Source organism: Lotus japonicus, chromosome 1, assembly GCF_012489685.1.
Source record: "Lotus japonicus ecotype B-129 chromosome 1, LjGifu_v1.2".
NCBI lineage: Eukaryota > Viridiplantae > Streptophyta > Magnoliopsida > Fabales > Fabaceae > Lotus > Lotus japonicus.
Genome location: NC_080041.1, coordinates 16605608 through 16628723, shown reverse-complemented (window position 1 = coordinate 16628723; position 23116 = coordinate 16605608). Strand labels below are relative to the sequence as shown.

The 23116-nt window shown below is 36.0% G+C and overlaps 2 protein-coding genes and 2 non-coding genes across 5 annotated transcripts; all 4 read right to left on the bottom strand.

Annotated features, from left to right (window-relative positions):
* Positions 1-453: 453 nt before the first annotated feature.
* Positions 454-5000, bottom strand: LOC130733873 (probable serine/threonine-protein kinase WNK4). 2 transcript variants are annotated; one of them, XM_057586155.1, is made up of 7 exons: positions 4306-5000; positions 3555-3698; positions 2706-2929; positions 2448-2605; positions 2060-2363; positions 1619-1813; positions 454-1131 (listed from the first exon to the last, which is right to left on the bottom strand). In XM_057586155.1, the coding sequence occupies exons 2-7, from the start codon at positions 3599-3601 to the stop codon at positions 665-667; spliced, it is 1395 nt and encodes a 464-aa protein (XP_057442138.1). In that variant the 5' UTR covers positions 3602-3698; positions 4306-5000; the 3' UTR covers positions 454-664. The 2 variants fall into 2 exon arrangements, with proteins under 2 accessions (XP_057442138.1, XP_057442137.1); XM_057586154.1 differs by having other exon boundaries at positions 464-1131; positions 3433-3698.
* Positions 5001-7103: 2103 nt separating this feature from the next.
* Positions 7104-7190, bottom strand: LOC130734948 (small nucleolar RNA snoR114). Its single transcript, XR_009018280.1, has one exon. It is a non-coding gene; the product is annotated as a small nucleolar RNA snoR114 (small nucleolar RNA).
* Positions 7191-7193: 3 nt separating this feature from the next.
* TRNAG-GCC (transfer RNA glycine (anticodon GCC)) lies at positions 7194-7264 on the bottom strand. Its single transcript has one exon. It is a non-coding gene; the product is annotated as a tRNA-Gly (tRNA).
* A 2474-nt stretch (positions 7265-9738) lies between these two features.
* Positions 9739-21851, bottom strand: LOC130733872 (uncharacterized). The gene is made up of 9 exons (XM_057586153.1): positions 21127-21851; positions 17475-17660; positions 16224-16316; positions 15635-15817; positions 15405-15507; positions 15134-15316; positions 11051-11886; positions 10505-10941; positions 9739-10343 (listed from the first exon to the last, which is right to left on the bottom strand). Exons 1-9 carry the CDS (start codon positions 21379-21381, stop codon positions 10283-10285), a joined length of 2337 nt encoding a protein of 778 aa, XP_057442136.1. The 5' UTR covers positions 21382-21851; the 3' UTR covers positions 9739-10282.
* Positions 21852-23116: the final 1265 nt, after the last annotated feature.

Genomic DNA, 23116 nt, shown 5'->3' with positions numbered 1-23116 from the left:
TATAGCAACTCTACTCAGGAAACTAGGCACATGGGCACCCTGAATTGTTGTTTGGGTGCTCAACCAGATTTAGCAACTATCACATCCAATACATGAATAATGGATCTCTATGGAGAAAATTCAGGTCACCATAACAATGTACCCAAACGAATATACATATGACTTTTGCTGAATTTGAAATGTTTAGCCACGACTCTGACTCTTTTTAGGGGAGACAATTATGTTCGAGTCCTGAACAACTATGTTGTTTATAACTGACAATTAAAGGCTCAAATATATGCAACATTATCCAAATTGGAATATGTTCCAAAAATGATAATGAAACTAGTAAAACAAACCACTAGCATCATGGATTCTCAACAAGCTGCACCGCTTTTCCTTTCATCTACAATAACAAAGAAAAGTAGAGCATCGAGAAGACTTTCTTCATTGCTATACAGCATTTATTTTTTATCAGCACAGTCCATGTACATCTATATACATAATCACACTCATTTGAACCTAACAGTGTAATTATTTGGATATGTTATTGGACAAATTTAAGATCAACATTCCCTTCAAATCATTTTTTTGGGAATCTTTTTCTCAAGAGCACTGAATGCTATATACATTTCATTTATATAATTTCAATATGCAAGAGACAAGACATTATTTCTTAATGTTTTTATTTTGCTCCCTTGCCAGTTCTTGTAGTTTTCTGATTTAAAGCAATACCTACAGGGTGTGACTCTTTTGTGGAAACATCATAAGGTGTCTGAAATCCAATGTTTTCCACAGCACCAACAGTCTTAAATAGACGCCTTTTGTTTACCTCCTCAACCAGTGATCTGTGTAATAATTGGCTGTGCATATCAATTAATGACCTGTTCCTTGTGAGTCTTTGATTGTCTCTCATTATCTTACTTTTACCACTAGAAGGAGTTTGTGATCCTCCTGAAACTTTGCACTGGTTGTCATTGCTCATGTCTTCACCTGGAGAATACCTTGTTCCCTTGTGACTCTTCATGATGTGAAGTTTATCTTGTCTAATAGGGGCCAAACTGAATTCATGGTCATCCATAGAAAAGTAATTCAAGTTGGAATATGTGCCTTGTGACGAGCATCTTGAACTGGTATCATCATGCAAATCATCTGGAACAATAGTTTGTCATCAGGGACTGAACCACATGCATTATAAATGGTACAGTCGCTCCCCAAGAGAAAAAATTCCTTAATAAAATGGTATTCAAATGAAGTATTTAACCCCTTTAAAATTTTTATACTATACTCTTCAATTAATCATTGTTGATTTTATTTGACCCAATTTTTCTGGTTCCGTCTTTGCTTGTCATGTTACTAAAGAGACTACAAATAGTTAAAACCAACTCTTGCCTTTCCAACCAGATGATTATGCTAAATTGTATTAGTTTTTTCATAACGATTTCCTTATATATCCATCAAAAACATGAAATTAAAACGAGAGCAGAAGTAGATATGAAAACATATTATCAGGGATTCTATTCCCTTTCTCTAATACTACTTGTAGGATTTCATAACACCATGCCTACAGTCTTAAGCTTCAGACTTGTAAAAGAAAATTAACTAAAATATCAATTGCAGTAGGAGGGAACTTGATAACTGAATGTGTGGAAGGTATCTGAACTGTAACTTCGCCTTCTATGTGGTAGTAGAGCAGATATCTCTCTATCAATCATATTTGCAATTGCAAAAGGATCCCAATCATAAATTTCCAGTTCTTTTACCATCTCCATTGCAACATCATTTGGGGTATCAGTGAAAATGTCAAAGGGAAAAAATACATTCCTAACAGACCCTGCAGGAGTAGGCAGAAGAAAATTGTTGTTACTTCAATATGTAGGATTAGCAGGCTTATATAAACATAAGTAATGTAGCAAAAAGAAGAACCTCAAGTCATTTAAAGATTGAAGCTCATCTACAAAACATAAGCAAATGTTTTCTGGAAAATTGCAAGAAGCAGGCATAGAGTCTCAGACATAAAAGAAAATGTTCCTTAAAATGAACCAAACTAGATATTGAGCATTGAGTAAAGATTATATACCATTCTTATCAGAAATTTTCACTTTGAGAAAGATAGTATCATCTTCAGGATTCAGCTTCCCTATTACTTTCATTTCAGTCCTAGGAAAAGCATCACTCAATTGCAGTTTCTCCATCTCAATGTCATTCAAAAATGGCTTCTGAATTTCAAACTTCATTGTTGATGATGAATCATCAAACACAAGAAAAGGGTCAAGCAACAAGTCTTTTGCCGATGGCCTCTTTGCTGCAGGTACTAGGCATTTTCCAATAAACTTATGTGCTTCCGAGTCTTCAATCCGGGAAAATGCCATTGGTAGCTTCCCCTAAAATATAAATATGAATTTTAAAGAAAACACCAAGATTTACTTATATCCTGAAACTTACATCACACCAGAACCTTAACTTACCGATGTTACTTTCTTGTAGATCTGTGCTGGATTAGAACATTCACTATATGGATAATCAGATGTAATCATCTCCAATACACACATGCCAAATGAGTACACATCAGCAAGTTCATTGTATTCTTCCTCATACAATTCTGGTGCCATGAACTCGGGGGTACCTAGCATAAAAAGGAAGAACATTTTAATTGGCAATAAATACATATACCAGTTTCTCAGTACTTTCTAGTCTGCAACACTCATTGGCAACAAAGTAAGTACCTATAACACTGTGAGCTGAATCGGAACCACGGAGAATTGCAGCTAGCCCAAGGTCACCAATTTTCACTTGTCCAAGATGGCCATTGACAAATATGTTATCACATTTGAGGTCCCTATGGATTACAGGTGGATCGTGGCCATGTAGATAAACAAGACCCTTTAAGATTTGGCGAGCCCAAATCTTTATCGCTTGTATGCTGACTCGCTCATATTTCTTCCGGTATCTATCATGCCAGTAAATAATCAATTTCATCAAGGAGATAACAAGCCAGAAAGTTGCAATATTTTTTTCAGGCTTAAGGAATTTGACTATATTCAACCTATCCTAGGAGCTCATGGTCATACTCTTATTAAATATAAATGGCTAAATTTTCAAATAGCATCACTTATATCAAACAAAATCCATGAATGGGAATGTTCTACACCTGAAAGATACTATATATAAGAGCAAAATCAACCAATTCTTTTTTCTAGGTTCTTCACAGTTCTTTAAAGACTAATTAGTTAATCATGAAATTCCACATTCCTATCATGCAGATTTTAATATTTTATATATCATATTTATGCATGCACTAACATCAGAATACTAGAAGACATAAATGTCAGGATTAAATGAAAGAGGCTTCTGATTTAAATTCTGAGTAATGAAGATGTTGCATGCAGATCTTTCTAAGGAACTACGCAATGGGACTCAAGTTGCCTAATGTATAGTTGGAAAGGAAGTTACTCTCTCAGTGACCCTGATGTGAACATTTCTGTAACAAAATTGAAGGCCTTGTTATTAACATCAATCCAAGAGGTATAGAATCGTATGATCGACTCGTGCTTGAGGGTACTGAGAAGATGAACCTCTGAGTAAAGCCGCTGCAAATTATCCGGGTTGTGAAGCACCTCATTGAGTCTGACCTTGTTCCATGCTACCTCTATACCAAGGACCTCATCAATTGCTCTGTACACTGTCTTCATTGCCCCTTTTCCAAGAACATCTCCAAACTAATCAATCACAAAGAAAGCAGATCATTTGTCACACTAATACAATGTTTGGATCAGCTTCTCATTCCACATAATCAATTCTAAAACCTAGAAGCTACTCACATAAACTTCTCCCCAGAATTGATTCTGGCTGGCTATAGAGTAAAATATAGATTGATTTCCCAACATGGACTAAATCAAATATAAAGCTAAGAGACAAAATGTCTCAGTGCATGTTTGGATACACAACCAAAAACTACAATAGGTCAAGATTATGGAGGAGTGGATAGTCGCAAAAGCTAAGGGAAATTGCTTATGTCTATCGTGATTTTGGATTCACCGTGGTTTTCTGCCGTATATCCAAACATGCACCCAATTATTTGCACTTGATGTATAAAAATTAGTTTTACATTTTCTTTCAACTAACCCTATCTTACTAAACCGAGTAACAAAATATAACACAGCTAAAATTTGCTAGTACAACACTAACCATGTGTCCATGTCCATTCTGAAACAACACACCAACGATGCATAAAAAGAAAGGGGTACATTTTGCCATTCATGTAGCACAAATAATGATAACAAATGCCACAAAAAAACAGAGAGAAACAGGGGATTCAGAACTTACCCTGCCATAACGACCAGTTGGGTCAGTTTCCACATAACAATGATCTTCCTTGTTCTCCCTCTTGGAAGCCATGTCTAATTCTTAGCTATATGCTCCAGCTTAACAGTTAACAATCACCTCCTAAGCTCATTGAAACTTGAAACACTATATAGTTTGAGAAAATTTATTGTGCATGAGCCAAAAACGCAACCTGAAAAGCCTAGAATAGTCAGAACTCTGCATTATTTTACTCATCTTAACAACTCTACAACTACAAGTAAAGTTCTTGTAATTTGTGGCAATCATCTGATTTTTCTTGTTCTACTTGGAAACGGAAGTTACAGGCTAAAGGGTTGAAGTGTTTGATTGAAATGTGGAATATGCGGTTGCTATTTGAGTTGGAAAGTGACACGAACTTGTCAATGCTCTTTGGTGGAAGAATTTTGCAGGGGAATTATGGCAGATGAGGAATAAAGGAAGGATCAATTTTGGCCATTCACGAAGCATAATGGATTTTTACTTGTTGTGGATAAAGGGGAAGAATCAAAGCATGGAATTTGAAGAATCTGTAGACACGTTTTATGGTAATCATTTTGTGTGTGTAACAGGGGAAGCTCAGAAAACAGAACAAAAATAATGAACAGAACGTGGCAGAGTAGAAGCAGAGCAATATGAGAAGGAATGAACTTGGGAGTGAGGATTTGGTGTAGTTTTGGTGTTTGTGCATTTATAATGAATAAATAGTTCAAGGAATATGTTTTTGAACAATGTGATATCACGCTTCACCGGACAGGTATGTTTGGTTGGATGGAGGCGAAGGGAAAAGAAAATACGGAAATCGATGAATGAATTTAGACCAAGGTTAAAAACAAATTCATTTCTGGATTTCCGTGTTTTCTTTGTTTTTCCCTTCCCCTCCTTCCAACCAAACAAAGTTGCTATGGAGAGGAACTAAATTCAACTAGCGATGTAGTAAAAGGGACTAAAATCATATAAAAAATGGAGGCATTTGGCTCTGCAAAGGTTGAGGTAGTTGGTTCACATCCATCTCAACGTGATAGCTATTCAGCAAACTTATTCTTCATCGATCGTAACAGGTTGCTCATCCTAAGAGGGGGTACGATTTCTTTGTTTCCTACTTGTGTTTGTTATGGTAGAGATGAATGAGAATACACGGATTCCCCACAAAAGACGCCAATGCTAAGGTAAGGGAAAATCGAACATGAGTGTAAAACACAAGCAATGAGGTGAAGGGATGCTCCGTTGAACGAACTACTCATCCATGGAAGGGTCTCATCCTTCTTGTATCCGACGATGAGGTGGGTACTTTCTACAAGACACTCCAACATTCAACTTAACAAGGCTAAAGAAAAATAAAGATTAGGGTTGAGCGTACTTGAGGAGAATCCCATTAGCGTATATATGTACATATGATTGTTAACAAACTTAAATAGAATCATGAGCAAATATGATAATATTATTTAACAAATATTATCTTATAATTGAATATGTTACCTTAATTAAGAATTCTTATTCTCATTCACACTTGGTCAAAATAACGAGTATATCATTTTATCCTGTAACACTAACATATTTTAATCTGGTAGTGAAATGTGACTTTTTACACTGGAGCATAGCGAGGTGGGGTGGGTAGCTCACATGGTTGAGCTAAGGGTAATTGCAGGTGAAGGAACAGGATTCGAACCCTAAGGAGTGATAATTTGTGCTAATTTACTAACAACTAACATTTGTCTCTAAAAAAACACCGGAGCATAGCAAAAAATAATTGAAAATTAGTTTTACTATTTATATGATATCTATCATTTTTCTCTCATAATTTTTTTATCAGTAGTTTCTGGTGATCCACACTATGACTCAAAAGGGTGTGCACAAAATATTGGATCTAGCTCCTCTAAAGCAAAGATAAAGTAAATCATAAGATCGAATTGTTTTATTTATTTTTTAGAGTAAGAAAATCACAATTTATTGGTGGTAAAGTGAGTCTAATCCGAAAACATTATTGTGTTAGGAATAGAGGTCGATATGAAGAGATATTGGTTGATATGATATTTGGGGCCAAGCCAGCCATGCACACATTCGTTTAGACACATAATTTGCACGCTACATGTTTGCTCATTTGGCCAACACAAGTATATGGAGGTAACTGTAGCAGATAAGGTAATGATGATGACGAATAATATAGGCAATGGGGTGTTCAATTCAATTAATAACAGTGTTTTGAAGAGTGATTGGTTCTCTTATTCTTCATGCCAATGATGGTAGTTAAAGAATAAAAGAAACCTTGAGAACTAAAGAGAATATATAGCATAAAAATCAAGAGTTCCAAGGGGGAAAAAGAGCTCAAATGTGTCACTTGTCACCTGAAGAATCAGGTGTCAGTGATAAAACTTTGCATCTTGTTCATAGTATGTTACAACTTTGCATCTTGTTCATCATCTGGAAGTGGGATAAATCTGTCAACAGAACAAACCACAATTTGTTTTTGGCAATTAAAGACATACCATTGCTCTCCTCTAAAAACTGCAATTTCCCCAGTTAAAGGTTGGAATACTAGCACATACAATTCAGATTTAAATATCATGTTGGTTCAGTTTTTTGCTAAACAGTATTGGAAAAAATCGATTGTTGGTATGGTAGCATGAAATTCTTGGGGTCAAACTAGTGATGCAGTCATGTACACATTCCTTTCTTGATGTCAAAAAATGGTGGTTGAAGAATAAGAAAAACTTCAAGTTGAGAATCAAAGAGAGTAAATATAATTAAAAAATAATTTCAGAGAAATAAAAAGGTCAAAAATAGAGCTCAGATGTGTCACTTTTCACCTGAAGAATCAGATGTTAGTGATAGACCCGCTATCACAGTTGACACAATTTTCATCACAGCTTTTATGCACCAGCCGGGAATCGAACCCGGGTCTGTACCGTGGCAGGGTACTATTCTACCACTAGACCACTGGTGCTTGTTGTGTATTCGTCGTTACATAAGTTATATAAAGGTATCCTATAATATTAAATAAGTATTAAAAGAATTGCTTTTTCTTTTGGACAAAGAATTGCTTTACCAATCACGCAAACAAATGGGTCATAAACGTAGGGATGAAATCAGGCCCATTGGTTCATGTAATATTTTTGGGGTAATATAGAGTGTTTAGTCACTAAACCGGTCTAAATATTAGTAATCATTCATTAAAATAGTTGCATATAAGAATATTATTGTACCCATCATGTACTTTTATAACTTTATATGTTTTTTTTAACATCTATAACTCCATTTCATGTACATTTTAATCTGCTTATCAGAAAATAACAATGATATATACACACCTCATTTTCAAAACACTTTATTTCCACCTATATTCATTTTCATCTCTCTCATCTTATCATCTATCACATATCATAATTTCTCTCTCTTACTTTTCATTTTCTTCCAATCTCTCTCTTCATTCCACCTCCAGGAGAGGTGTGAATGGAACATTATTCATTAAAAAAATAAAAAATGTACATTTTAATCGAGTAATGATATATACACACCTCATCTTTTAAACACTTCATTTCCACTTATTTTTATTTCTACCTCTCTCCTCTTATCATCTATCACATCTAAAACTTTCTCTCTCTTACTTTTTTTTTCTTCCTATCTCTCTCCTCCTCCACCTCCTTCCACCTCAAAATGAGGTGTGGATAAAACATTTTCCATTTTAATCTGAACCAAAAAATAAGAGTTATGATATTCTCACATCTTCTTTCTCTTACAATTCATTTTCACCTTGTTTTTTTTTTTTATATCTTTTTCGTGTATTCTATTACATTACTTATCACATCACTCATTTCACTTTCTTTTCTTCTTAAATTTCAAGAGGTGGAGGGGCGAACAGGTGTGTACCCAACATTTTTCAAAAAGTAAAGTCCACATACTCTAATCCCTTCTTTTCACTTCATTGTGCTTTATATTTAATTACCTTATTGTGTTTATTAAAATTTAGTTAGATGGTCTAGTTTGTAATGTTTTATAACTAAGATTTAGATGGTCTTTAATTTTGTTAATTAAGTTACACATGGGTCTTTTAATTATTTTCTATTTTTTTTATTTTATATTATTATTGGTATTATAAAAATATTCATGTTTCATTAATTCGCCATGAAAAAACATTATGGAAGATGTTATTTCAATACATGATGATTATGAATACAAGTATATGTATAGGTCAAATTGGATAAAGATACAGGTATTTGAATTATCCCTGATACGAGTATGAATTAACACATGTCTTTTAGCTTTGAGAAGGGAAAAAAACCCTATACTCATGAGTTCTTCTATCATCTAGGTAAGAGACTCATTCTTTCCTCACCCATTCCTTTCCCTTCATCCTCCACCAACCACCACCTTCCTTTCTCCGTTTTTTTGCCATCCCTTTCAAACCATTCAATCGAGTTGTAGAGATAACCTATCCGAATATTCCTTCATTTTGATATGGTTAAGCCGCTTGATCTATGATTATTTTCTGTCGTAAAAGATTCGTCAGAGCTATTAAGCACTAGAGATCGGGGAAGCTAAGAAAATATTTTTTATAAGCCAAAATGGATTAATAAAATGTAAAGGAGATAAGAAGAAAATGTCTTTTATGGGTGAAAGACTCATCGAGACTTTCACCATAGGAGCACCATATGAAAATCTTCTCCAGTTTGATTTTCTTTCTTTCAAAATTTCCCTTCTACCCATTCTATATTATTTATTTGAAATGCAAATCTCAAACTGAGCTACAAGGCAGACAAAGACAATGTTTGGTAACGTGTTAGAGACAAAACATAAACCAAAGTTGGAATTTTGAACACACTTTCTTCTTTTCTCATAGTAAAACATGTCATCTCCCAATACTTGTTTTCTTCTAAGGTGCATTGCTTGGTCGAGTTCGGGTACCGATGGAGAAAATATTCCACACCCAATAGTAATCATTACAGACTTGTGTCCATACCATATTAACCTGAATACATACATTAAACCGTCCAAATCACTGGTTAGACACTCAATTACTTCAGTTTCGAATCAGGCTTCTCATCCATGCTCACGCCTAAACTCTTCTATTGAGATTTGAGTTCTTTAGGGTCATAACAATCATACATTCACACAATCAAAGAATCTAAGTCGCTCAATTATGGTCTACCAACTCATACATGTCATCATGATCGGATGGTAAAAATATACTTTTTGAGTTGCCCGATATTGATCAAACGACCCATATTTCTTAAATGTGTGGATTTAACATCAGTAAAGGCTATCAATATCATTTCAATGAAGTGCCAAACCAGCTATTCCTTAATTCCTGATCTTAAAAAAAGTCATAGGTCTCACACTACTATGATGATGCCACATCCAACCCAAAACAAACAAGGAAATGTTCAAATTAGGCCAATGGCCAAGAAAATAAAAACACCCTAACGCCAAGTAAATCACTAAATAAAATAATAGAAATCTGAGATCCAGTAATATATCTAAATTTTTTGGGCTTACACTTTTAAACTACAAACAGCAGAACTATAAAACTCAACTTCAGGAAATCACCTGATATATACACCCCTAAATAATGAAAAATAAAATGGACGTAGGAGCCTCCTACGTCAAGGAAAAACATAACCCGAATATACATGCCATTTTGTACAAAACACCAACTTGAACAAGGAAATACAGATAACACAACATTCGATCTAGTTTACTTTAGTCTAGTTTGTTAGCATCTATGGCTACTCCCAACAATTTTCTACTTATTGGGTACTCTCGTTTCTATGCGTTCACTCTAGACAAACCCTGAGTTGTTGGAAGCTATCTTCATTTTTTAGGCAAATACACATTGTTCTTCTTAATTCTTACAAAATCGCCATCCTTTGGTTGCACCTGCTGAAAGGTAGGCATGTCATAATAGTTTCCATGTATGGATCATTACTGTTAATGCTATTACATATTCACCATCCTTCACTGGCACTCAGTTGGAAAGTGGAGGAAAGTCATCTTCATTCTTCAAATGATAAGCTTGCTCATCAATCCTGAATATCAAACCACAGACACCCCCTTAAAGAAAAGGAAAACTAGAGAACAAGCTATAAGCATATAGTGCTTAAGCTCTAAAGAAAGTTGCCAGTGATTTAACTTCAAATGTGATGATGTCTTTAGCAATGAATAAACATAAATAGAAAAATTATATTACCTTTCGGGATCAACAACAGACAATGAATCAGGCATCTCCTCTGCCACAACCCCCACGTTAGACACAGAACCCCTAGAAGTAGAAATGCCTGAGTCTGGGTGATTGCTTACATCAGACCTTGGGGATCCATGAAGCTGCGGGCTCAGAGAGCCAGACTCGTATTTCTCAGATGAATGAGGGAAACCATTAGCATGGCGTGATCCCCATGTGGAAGGTTGAGAAAAATAAGTTTCCAATGATCTGTCTTTGGCACTACCATGAGCAGGATATCCTTCTAAAGCATGTTCATAACTTCCTTCGACTGGAAAATTCAACTCTTGTGGAGCAGGAGCAAAGCCATTGCTGCGAGTGTGTCTCTGCATATGCCCATGAGTACCCAGCATTTGACCCCTTCCCCTTCCTGGCATTGGTCTATTATCCCTGTATGGACGAGAGGTCTGCAAAATTATGAGATTAACAGTTAGATGATGACTGGATTACTGAAAAAATCATATACCAAAATAGTTTAGAAGTATCTGGGTATCCAATTTTAATAACTGTAGATACCAAATTAGGGAAGTAAGCGCCTGTTCCCCGTAGTTTTCTATTTTCCTCTGAACCAAAAGGGGTCACTGGTAGAGTAGGATGATTTACAAGGTAAAGTTGTTGTCCCACAACACAATTCGAGTTTGCCTGAGCATGAATGCCTTGGTTAATCTGTAAAGATTGACGAACTGTTTCCCACGGATTCCTGTTATGAAACTTCGGAGACCTAGGAGGACTAGGCACCACAAGTGGAGAGATAGCATAACCATTACACATGTGGCCATATTGTAGGTTCCCAACGTGACTGTCATAATCCCCAGCAAGGTCCAACAATGACTTTGAAGCATCAGTGCCCCCAGACGAGCTAGTAGTGCATCTATCACTATGAAAGAAATTAGTTTCAAGGGCATGAGCAGCATCTCTCGGAACTGCTGCACCATTGGATGCCAAATTCTTTTCATCATTATGACATCTAAGAGAATAGCTTACCATACCATTCCTCTCTTTCTCATCATCAATGACAGAAGTTACAGCTGTATCACTACAAATCCTACTTTCAACTTTACCATTGGAAAGGCAGGACAAACCATTAGTGCTTGCAATACCCAAGACTCCAGATGTCCCAACAAGCTTGGAGTCTTCAAGTTTATAACTCCCAGGTATCCTATCCAGTTTGGAACCAGTCGATAAACACAGAAATAACTTGTCTTCATTCCCTTGAGTATTTCCATGCCTATCCAGAGTGTTTGCAAAGAACCTATTAAGCTCATCTGCTATTCTATCTTCTGGTAACATAAGAATCCAGCCAAGTTTACGGGCTCCATACTTAAAAGCACTGCGTATTCGATAGAAACTGCCTGAAAAGAAAAAATGAATACCACCATTATAATGTGACAGCTGACAAAGTGGACAGATCATAAGTAAAATCAAGGTACCCTATCACTATTTTTTATGTCTCTCTCTATATAGTCCATCGCTATGACATAGAACAAACATAAACAAAGAAAACCTGCCACATCAGATCTGGTTCTTCATCTCATATCTGTTTTCCTCTTCTTCTCTCAGATTCTTCTCTCAGATCTGTTTCCCTCTTCTTCCTCTTCTCTTTGGTTCTGGATGGGGTTTATGGGCTCAGTTTCTGGGTGAGGGTGGGGATGAGGGTAGGGTGGGTTGCGATGGGTTTTCGATCGGTGAAGGTGGGTTTCTGGGTTGGAGATTTTGGTGGTTGGGGGCGATGGTGGGGGTGGGTTCGATGGGGTTGGCTGGGTTCAAATTTTTTTTCCTGGATTCTAGCACTGGGTGTTAGTATCTGGCGTTTAGATCTGGGGTTGTGGGTGTCTCTTCATGCTCACTATCTGCTATGGATCTTGAGTTGTGGTTTCGGTGGTGAGATTGGGACTTGGGAGAGGCTCGTTGGAAGCAACAATACAGGGGAAGAAGGAGAAGAAGAACAGAATGATGATGAGGAGGAAGAACAACGAAAATGAGAATGGGGAGAGGTTTTGATTTCTGGTGGTGGTGGGGTTGTGGCTGGGTGGTAGAGTTTAGGGTTGTGCGTGGCAGTGGTTGTTGGGTGGGAGGAAGAAAAGAAGAAGATGAACTAGAAAAGAAGAAGATCATAGAAACTGAGATAGATGGAGATGATACACTGAGGGAGATGAACTAGAAAAGCTAATTCAATTAACCAAATAATTAATTAAAGATTAAGAAAATATGTTTTTTGATTTTTTTTTAAAAAAACCTGTTATGGTAAGTTAAAAGGGAGTGGTGCAACTTTGCACCACAAAAAAGTGGTCCATAATAAATTTTCCCCAATTTAGATGGAAATTTTTTTTTTAGTGAACCATAACTCTTTCAACTCAGTTGAAGATGTCATTATGCAGAGAGCGCCAGAGATTTTAACTCTCTCAAATGTACCAAGGAAAAAAAGCTACTTCGAATCTATGGCAATAGCACAACAGACATTGGGCCTAAAAAATGGAAGTAGCTATATATCACCCTTGATGGTTAGTATATACTCAGGATAACAGAAATACAAATTGTTGACCATGACTATCTGACCTAAAACTGATAAAAGTGTCCTTTGACTGATGAATGCGGAAGAATGTTTATGTTTGTCTTTCCGAAGTCAATAAGGAGCAAACTTTTAAGGATAAGGACTCCACATTACCCATTTGTAGTCTTTCCTTCCCAACTTCATAGAAGAACTTCCTATTAACAAGCAAATGCTGCACTTGCTTTAACTTTCATATTCATCTATTATCTACTAATTAAATCCACTTGAAAAAAGGAAGATAAAAATAATACTCAATAAACATTCAACATTGCAGGTTCTTCCCAACATAAAATGATAAAAGGAACCTTTAAATAAATAAATCTTCAAAAAAAAAATATAATAGTTAAAATGATAGGATGAACAGTGCTCGTGAACAGTAGCAGTAGTAGCAGTTAGATTGCAGTTAGAAAGTTATTATTTAATTATTTGTTGGGGTAGTTATTGGGTTAGTTATTATTAGTTATTTACATCAGTTTATGTTAGTTATGTTCTATCAAAACTGCCTAGGGGTGGTTATTAAATTTCTGGTTATAAATAGGAGTTGTGGCTGTTAGTTTAGACATTCAGAAATTGGGTGGTTGTCTTAGGGAGAGACTGGACTCTCAAAATTCCAGAATTTGTAGGAGAGAACTGGCTCTCGAACACCAGTACTTCCATAAATATTCTGTAATAAATTCGGTTCCTATCAATTTGGTATCAGAGCACCATCCAGGTGCTGTGGTGCAATTGAATCGTGAAGAAATGGAGAAGAAGACAGCAATTAAGAAGAGGGAAGGTAAGGCGTTTCCAACCTTTGATGGTAAAGAGGCTTACTGGTGGTTGATCAAAGTGGAGCAGCACTGTGAGGCCATGGAAATGGCTGAAGAGAAGAAGTTCTCGGAGGCTGAGATGGCTTTGACGGGAGATGCTTTCTTCTGGTGGTATTTCTGGAAAAGAAGAAACCAGAATGCAAAATGGTGGGATTTTGTGAAGGCTTTACTGAAGAAATTCCAACCAGAAATAGGTCCTGACATACCAGTATATGTTAAAGATTCTAGAGAGGAAGAAAGCCCAAGGATAAATGAAGTCTTGGAGAATGCAAGAGAAGGCCATTTAGTAGAATCAAAATCAGAGATGATAGAGACCACAGTAGAGGCGGAGAAATCCTTAACCTTTGAGATGCAAAGACCCAATCTTGAAGCAGAGGTTGTAAGAAGAGGGGATGGGGTGAGTCTTGGACCCCGGTGGAGAAAGCATCGGAAGATCCATCAACAACCGAAGACGATGAAGAGACGCAAGTCTCTGAATAAGGAAGGGGAGCCAAGACAAAGGAATGGAATGTGGGTTAAATGTCTTTCAGGGATCCAAGCATCTTCCACCACAGGCGCTGAACAGACTGCAACACTTTGCATCTGCAGGGATGACCTTGATGAAAAAGGGGAAGACGGGAACGAAACGGGCCGCGTTAAGTGGTTTGACCAACTTCAAACAGTGGGATCCAGGAGGTATTTTTCAGAGTTAAACTCCAGAAGTGTTGATTAAAACTGCAGAACATTTGGAGCAGCCAACCTACATTCAAGGAGCATTGCCTACTTCCCACCTTGAGGACAAGGTGGATCTTTTAGGGCGGGGTATTGATAGGATGAACAGTGCTCGTGAACAGTAGCAGTAGTAGCAGTTAGATTGCAGTTAGAAAGTTATTATTTAATTATTTGTTGGGGTAGTTATTGGGTTAGTTATTATTAGTTATTTACATCAGTTTATGTTAGTTATGTTCTATCAAAACTGCCTAGGGGTGGTTATTAAATTTTTGGTTATAAATAGGAGTTGTGGCTGTTAGTTTAGACATTCAGAAATTCAGAAGTTGTGTGTTTTAGGAGAGGGACTGGACTCTCGAATTCCAGTATTAGGAGAGGCTGGCTCTCGAACAACCAGAGTTGTATCATTATTTCTATAATATAATTCTGTTTTTATCATAAAACTACGTAAAGATTATTATATTAAAACCTAGCTACACAAGATTAAAACATTGACTAGCCACTCGTACTAAAACGAAAAACATTAAATACCTCTATTGACACTGCGGCCAAGATTGTTGTTTTCCTTTAACGGATCAATGATGTTAAGATGTTTCTGGGGAAATGCACGCATATTTAAATCAGCCCCTCTTGAAGGTACTGAAAATGATTCCACACAGCCTCTAATGAATTCTTCGGTAAGCAGAGTATTTCCCCCATTTTCTGGCACCTCAGCTACTCACAACAAACAGAGAATTTTAAAAACAAATCAACAACCATAAAGCTACTTGATGATAAAAATACAAACAAGAAAAATGCATACCTACTATATCAGGTAGAGAAGATTTGCCAACTGGTCCCTTCAAACTAACACAATAATTGTCCCAATCAAATTTGCTGAAGTAGTCCAAAAATCTGTAGAGAACCTGGAAAAAGGGCAGGGTGCATTAATGCTTACTGAAAGGATGCAGCACCAGCATCATATGATGCATATTTTCTTTTCTTTCATTATCCTGAAAGGCATGATTCAAGTAGATTCAATGAAGAGCTTACTGCTAGAGGACCATCTAAGGATACATGATATTGATGGAAAATATACAGAACCAGTGTTTCTAAAGCATATGTTGAAATCAGCCCATGGTGAGCACCGAGAATACGACTCTCATAGTAGCACCATGCTTTTATCAGGATAATACTACGTTTGAAGAGATGATCTTTTGCAACAAGTCGATCAACCTACAAGTCATAAAAGTAGAATTGAGTTCATACCAGTTACAATGGAAACAGAAGAATACAACAAAAGAAAGAGCCATGCAGAAGTGCAATAAGGCAAAACAATTCCAAACTACCATATGCGGATGTATATCAAGCTTGCAAATCAAATATATATATATGTGTGTGTGCCGTTGCCAAAGCTCCTCCATGCGCAAGGTGCGGGAAGGGGTCTGGCATTTGGTTACACAGTCTTACCTTGTTTTTTTTTTACAAAAGAGGCTGTTTCCATTATAGAAAACAAATGAGTAAAAGATTAAAAAGATGACTCATCCTGCTTTCTGAATGTTTAGTGAAGAGAAAAATACATATGAAACAAGTAATGATACAAAAAGTTGTTGGTGTTCTTAAGAGACCACTTTAATAATACCTTCTCAAGAAAACATAATGTACTGAGTCCTCCTAACTGATTGAAAGAGATGTCTACAACAATATTCTGTACAAGGCATTTGACAAGCTTAACCTGCAGAAAGCGAATCCCCAACATATGAAAACATAGAGATATAAACGCAAGAAATCAGAAAAAACTAGAAATTACAAAGCAAATAATGCACCAAAAACACCAGCATTTTCAGTAAATACAAGATTTCATTACTTCTAGATGTTAGGAATATACAAGCTAAGCTAAGCCAACAGCAGAGTGGCCTAGCAGAATCAGCCTAGCACATTAATTTGGCGAAGTCTTCACAAATACAAGAGATTTCCTTTCAACATTATAGGAGGAAAAAGAAATTTAAATAAAAAAGAATTTCCAGGAAATGCTCCCTCACTAGCTTAACATGGACTAAAAGCCATAAGAAGTTTCCATAACTTACTAAGCAAAAAGCACAAGCCCCAAGGGAATGGGTCTACTCATACGGTTATATATATATATATATATATATATATATATATATATATATATATATATATATTGTTAGAGTATAATATAAAACCATTAAAGTAACCCTTACCCAACAGCTTAAGCTTTTGGGATAAGTGGTTGTTTGACATGGTATCAGAGCCTCTATGGCCAAGAGGTCTAGAGTTCGATCCTTGCTCCCCTCACTTTCTAAGTAAAAAGTGGAATTTAATTAAGCACATGGTAGGTGGGCCTGTGCATTTATCCACGCTTCAAGCCCAAAGGGCTCTTGCGTGAGGGGGCGTGTTAGAGTATAATATAAAACCATTAAAGTAACCCTTACCCAACAGCTTAAGCTTTTGGGATAAGTGGTTGTTTGACATATATATATATATATATATATATATATATATATATATTCCGGTATCTCTCTATGATAGAAATTAAAGAAGCAGGTCCTATAAAAATTTGTAAAAAATTGTTGAGAAAGATAGATACAATATTTTTCATATTATAAGGTCATGTGAATATTTCACGAGAAGATCCATCCCCGAAGCACAAACAAAAATTACAGTACATTCTTTACAATACATTTCAAATGACTGGACACATCCTGCAGAGTAAAATATATCTCTTTCCAATTAAAAGTAAAAGAAAATGGATACTGAACATTTCTGGGATCAGAAAACTCCTGATTTCTAGTTTACTTTGGCATAAAAGGTATTAAACTAAACTGTTTTCAATTTCTGATAAGGCAGCAAGGAAGAGGATGAAAAGAACCTCTGCATCAATGAAACGAACATCCTTCACTTCATATTCAGCAGCTTCATTGTTTTCCTCAGCTCTGAGAACAGCATGAACATCAGATACCAAGCCATCCTCAATGTTTTGAGGACTGAGTGCAGTCAAATCAATATCTCCATCTGGAAGATATGTTTTTAATGGAACTGACCCATATGGAAAGACCTGTAACAAAATACATTTATCATCAGTGACATTATACCGCCTTAGAAACGATTCTATCATCACCACCTGTTTTCAAGAAAAAAATTATTCATCAAATCTGCACATCAATCTGCTGCACAAAAAATTATAAGCACATTCAAAGAAATAATATCCATCAGTCTCAAACTCTCAATCGATGAAGCACAGACACCTGTCCTCGATGGAGTCTCCCAGTATTGGACCGACACGACACCGACACTTTTTTGCTGTGTCTGAGCAAAACAAAATTTCCTTCGGCTCGGACACTTCAAGCCAACACCTCTTGTTGGATGGACACTTTTGGGACGCTTATATTATTATTATTATTAAGTCAAACAATAAAAATATTTTACATTTTAAATTAACATGTAGAATATAGCGGGAGAAGAGTTTGGATCACTTGATGAGAGTGTAATTCTTCAAGTTGCTAATTTGTTAATTGATGAACTGGAGGTAGTGTAAACTGGTGATGAACAAGGAGGCGAAAGCTGTTGAGCAGATTAGAGCTTTCTTTTTTATTCATAGTGCTTAATTTGTGAAATGAGTCTTAATTTTCTTAAGCTCATTGCATAGGCATTGAAGGTGTATGTTTTCTTTATAAATAGACTAACTTGCATTGATTTTGATACATTCCCTATACGCGGTGTCCTTGTTGTGTCCTGTTAGGTGTCAGAGACGGTGCTTCATAGGTCTCAGTTTATATGGCTGAAATATATTCATTTCATTCAAAAGGATTAGAATAAAAACAAGATAGCGTGGCAGAAATCAGAAGCGCCACGAGGTACTAGGGAGATACAAACCAATGGCACTTTAGGCATGCCTTTCTAATTCAATGGAGGTATGCCTTTGGCAGCTTATTCGTAATCTTAATTTATAGGGAAACATAATCCAAAATAGTCAAATATTTTACTGTTTCCTCTTTTCCTAATGTTGAGGCTTTTCTTCAGTGAGGTACTTTCGCAATTATTGCATCATTCTCAAGTCAAATATAAGATTACACGTCGCAAATGATAACTCATAAAAGGTTAGGTCAGAAAACTGCACTAATGAGACAAATACATTAACCAAATATAAGCCACAAGGCCCACAACTAGGAACTAAGGTAGTCAAAAGCGCGCTTCAAAACGCTAAATCGCAAACTTTAGCGATTCTGGAACCTTGGCCGCTTTCAGCCCGCTCTAAATCGTAAACCATACTAAAGCATTTCCGAACTGGTGCAAAATCAATGCTAAACTGCAATTTAAAGAGACTTAGCACTTCAGGGAGATCTGGCATGAAACGGGTCTTTTCACCCGTTTAGGATCTTATTGAGGAACCTGATGATGAGGATCTAATGGAGGAAGAGGAACCTGATGATTTTAATTTGGCAAATTTCCAAGCTTATGTTGGATGTTTAAGTTTTATGCTTTGATGATGAGAACTTCATGTTTAAGTTTTATGCTTTGATGATGAGAACTTGATGTAAAAGTTTTATGGTGTTTGGATTAGTACTTTATAAAGTATGTATAACATTCCTATGAATTATGAGTAATGTATTATGACACTTTATGATTTATGTATAACATTCCAAAGAATTTTGGTTATTTATGCTCTTTTATATGCATCGCAGAATTTGTGCGCATAAACAAATATATATATATATATAGCAAAATATACTAAACCTTTCAATTTAGATTCCGCTTTAGCGATTTAGGATTTACAACCCCATACCACTTTAGATCTAAATCTTGATTTTGACTACCTTGCTAGGAAGTAAACTCTATTTCAAAATATTTGTCATTTAGTGAATACTTATGTTCCATTTTAAATGTGGCTTTATTAAATTAAGAAGACATTCATTATCTTTTCCCATATTTATTCGTATCTCTGGATATCTCCATTAAATAGAATGAGGGAGAAAATTAATGGAGTGATAATCTTTTCAGTATTTTAATAGAAGGTCCCTTTTTGTACATTCTGAAGATCAAACTGAAGTTGCATCTCTTGAGCAGCAGATTGATCCATAAAGCGTTGCTCAAGAGCAATCCAAGCATCCCGAGGTAGTGGAGAGGTCATGAACATCAGTAAAGATTTCCGTCAGTGTAGGGTGGCCTTGATCCATGAACACACTTTGATCGGCCATACCCGGTTTGGAATTGTCGACCTTCAGCATCACAGAGATATGTAGGAGGGGAAGGTAAGCCGAGAGAGTTAAACATATCTGTAAGCTATAGTGATCAGGCAAGATTTTACATGTGGCTTTATAAAATAAAAAAAGACACTCATTATTTTTTCCAATTTTATTCATATCTCTGGATATCTCCATTAAATGAAATGAGAGAAAATTAATGGAATGATAATCTTTTCAGTATTTGAATAGAGGGTATAGTCAAATGTAGTATTAATAGAGGCTATGTAATGTTTTTCTTAATCCTCATGCAAAATCCATAAACAGCAGACATTTTGAAACTGATGTAGTAGACGCTTGTATTGTCAAGTGTCAACCGATTCCACATTCATTCAAGAACAGGCGTAGTCAAGTCAAGCATTTGTTTATTGTTGATTTCACACTAAATCTTTATAATTCTATGGAACATAGGTACCAACTAATAAATCGCTTGACAACTCACTTTGGATACTAACCCTAGACAAAAAGATGGGGACTGAAGCAATGCCCTTGAACACACTCTTGTTCCCTCATTGAATCACTGGTTTATTCGAATCCACCATATCATCCATGGAGATAATTCTTATACAAGGATAGTGTCTATAGACACGTGACACGTCAAGTCAAAAGCTCAAGACACATTAAATGAATAATAAATAAATACATCAAAACTCCTGTTGTAATTGTTCCATTATAATCCTGAGCTTTTGATTGATCAAGCTTGGAGACACCATCCTCGTACCAGAATTTCTCTCTACCACAGTTCCACCCTAATCTCATCCAACATATACATCTAGAACACAACCAACAACACTATCTTCTTTCACTTTTAGCTAGCCTAATCATCAGTTTCAGAGCATGCTTAAATTCACAGTTAATCCTTCTACAATCACTTCTTCCCTAAAACAACTTCTCCCATTAGCTTCTTCTAAAATCAATTCTCCTTCTAATGCGGTAAACTACCTGGTTTCCAAACACACATTCAATTTATAAAACAACCCAACATGGTGAATGTGCCAACCAGAGCACATAATTCTTCTACCCTATGAGCAAACAAATTCCTAATGGTGAAGTTAATCACCAATTTCACAATAAGTTCAAAAGCAACCATCATTCCCTAATGACAAAGCACTATCACAAACACACAACAACAACACCAACAACAACAACATCTTCATTATCATAAAAAAAACAGAGCAAAAGCAAATTCAAAGACACGAAAATCAAACACTGAAACGCTGAAATTCAAAAACGACAAGATACCAATAATCGAAGAGAGAGAGAGAGAGATAGCGGCGTAACCTGACAGCGAGCACCGAAACGGATCAGTCTCTGGACGTAATCAACGACCTCCCTCCTTCTCCTGTCGGCGGCGAGGTTAGGTTGAATCCGGCGAAGAATCTCACCTGTGGTATTCTCAGCCGCCGACCAAGCCTCAGCAGCGACGGACGACGGATCGGGGTTGGAAGCAGGGAGAGGCGGCGACGGCGGTGACGAGGAGGAGGAGCCAGGGCGATCCTCCCCGAAAATGACGCCGTTTACCTGAAGATCACCCATGTCGACGACAACGACCCGCACCCGCAGAAGAAGGGAATTGATTCGAGACCCGAAAATGGGGCGACCCGGATCCCGAATCGGATCCCCGGTTTCACAAAGGAGAAAGAGAAAAAGACAGAGAGAGAGGAAACTCGGTGGTGGTGTGTGAGAATCTCGCGATTGCGGTGGTGGTGGCGCGTGAAGAGGGGAATGCGAAACTGAAAGGGGGGAACGAGGTTGGTTTTTGAAGACGGTGGTGGTGAAATTAGAATAAAGGGAAAGTGTAGGGACTAAAGTGAAAATATCAAAAATAATGAGAGAAGATGGATAGAAGGGTATGAGGAAGATGGGAAATGGGGGAAGAGAAAAGAAAATGACTTTCTCCTCTTCTTTGTGGAGTCCAGACTTGAATTGAAATTTGAAACCGAGTCAAAAAACAGTGGCTCCTCCTATTTCTGATTTTGATGGAATCATGATAATAAATATGGATCGAAATAATAGGATGAAGATTTTATTAAGTAGTAAAACATTGGATATGATAAATTGATAATATCAAATTTGGCCAATTCATGAGTCAACTTGTTTTTATGCACTATTTTGATTTTTAGTGAGTTTATGATGTTGAAGCATGGCTTTTTTTAGGAGTTGGGATGATCTTACGCCGCATGGATCTTTGGGAACTTTGGTTTTGTTATATGTAGAGTTATCAGGAATGATATTACCAAAGAAAAATAGATTTGTAGGTACAACCTTTGTAGGATAATTTAGAGGATGTCTATTTTAGTTTTTTTCATATCACTTTTTTATTAAAAATTAAATTTTTAGGTATTTAATTTATCTGAAATTTTAAAAATAATATATTTTAAATAAAAGTGAAATAATTATAAGAAAAATTGATTAGCTTATTAAAAAAACTATTGCGATAAATGAGAAAGAAAATAAAAAATAAAAAAATTATTTGTTTTTGAAAAAATTAAATACAAGTTTTATAATTTTCATAAAGATCTCTAAAATAATAATTTTATTTAGAGAGTTGAAAGTCATTATTTTATTATCAACAATAAACTTGTCCTTTAGTTCATAACATGAACTATAATATTAATAGTATCTTGACTATTACTACAAATCAACCTTTATTCATTTTATGTTATGGCCTTCAGGTAAACCAAAAAAAATAAATTATAGAAATATAATAAGCATAGTTGATCACAATGACTTTACACTTCTTAGCAATCTTAATTCTATCATCATGTTTCCATATATGAATATTTTTCACAGGTTCCTATCAATTAAATTTAACTCTCTATACATGTTGGTGGAACTTCTATGATTGGTGTTAGTGTTAGGCAGAGCATGAAATCTGAGGATGGACCAGGTCTTCATATTCAAACACTGCTAATCAGGATATGGTGTGGACTTCATACGCGGCAATGAGGAGCTAATTCATTGAACAGCTACACAGTCTATATATAATTTCTAACTCTACAAAACACAGGGATGGTGATTGCTGAACGAGAGGGCACATGAGTTATATAATGTTTGGGAACACGTCACACCTAAGGTTTTTGCACATACATTACACATTTGAAATTTACATTCAAGTTTGTCTATGTTTTGTGTTATGATCGATCGTGATGTAAAGAACTTCGGACCTAACTCATTAGTTTCTTATTGATTATTAATACAGGTTTCTTTTTTAAAAAATCATATTTAATTAATTAAATAATTAATAAGTTATAATAGAGAACTTTTTCAT

What these genes read in the sequence shown, in the direction of transcription:
- LOC130733873 (XM_057586154.1), bottom strand. Translation starts at nt 4,377, where the DNA reads ATGGCTTCCAAGAGGGAGAACAAGGAAGATCATTGTTATGTGGAAACT. An exon ending in CAACTGGTCGTTATGGCAGG is followed by an intron (nt 3,699 to 4,305) that starts GTAAGTTCTGAA and finishes GTGATTGATTAG; the next exon opens with TTTGGAGATGTTCTTGGAAA. An exon ending in ACATCAGGGTCACTGAGAGA is followed by an intron (nt 2,930 to 3,432) that starts GTAACTTCCTTT and finishes CTGGCATGATAG; the next exon opens with ATACCGGAAGAAATATGAGC.
- LOC130733872 (XM_057586153.1), bottom strand. Translation starts at nt 21,381, where the DNA reads ATGGGTGATCTTCAGGTAAACGGCGTCATTTTCGGGGAGGATCGCCCT. An exon ending in TTCTCTACCTGATATAGTAG is followed by an intron (nt 15,317 to 15,404) that starts GTATGCATTTTT and finishes TGTTGTGAGTAG; the next exon opens with CTGAGGTGCCAGAAAATGGG. An exon ending in TCTGTTGTTGATCCCGAAAG is followed by an intron (nt 10,344 to 10,504) that starts GTAATATAATTT and finishes TTTGATATTCAG; the next exon opens with GATTGATGAGCAAGCTTATC.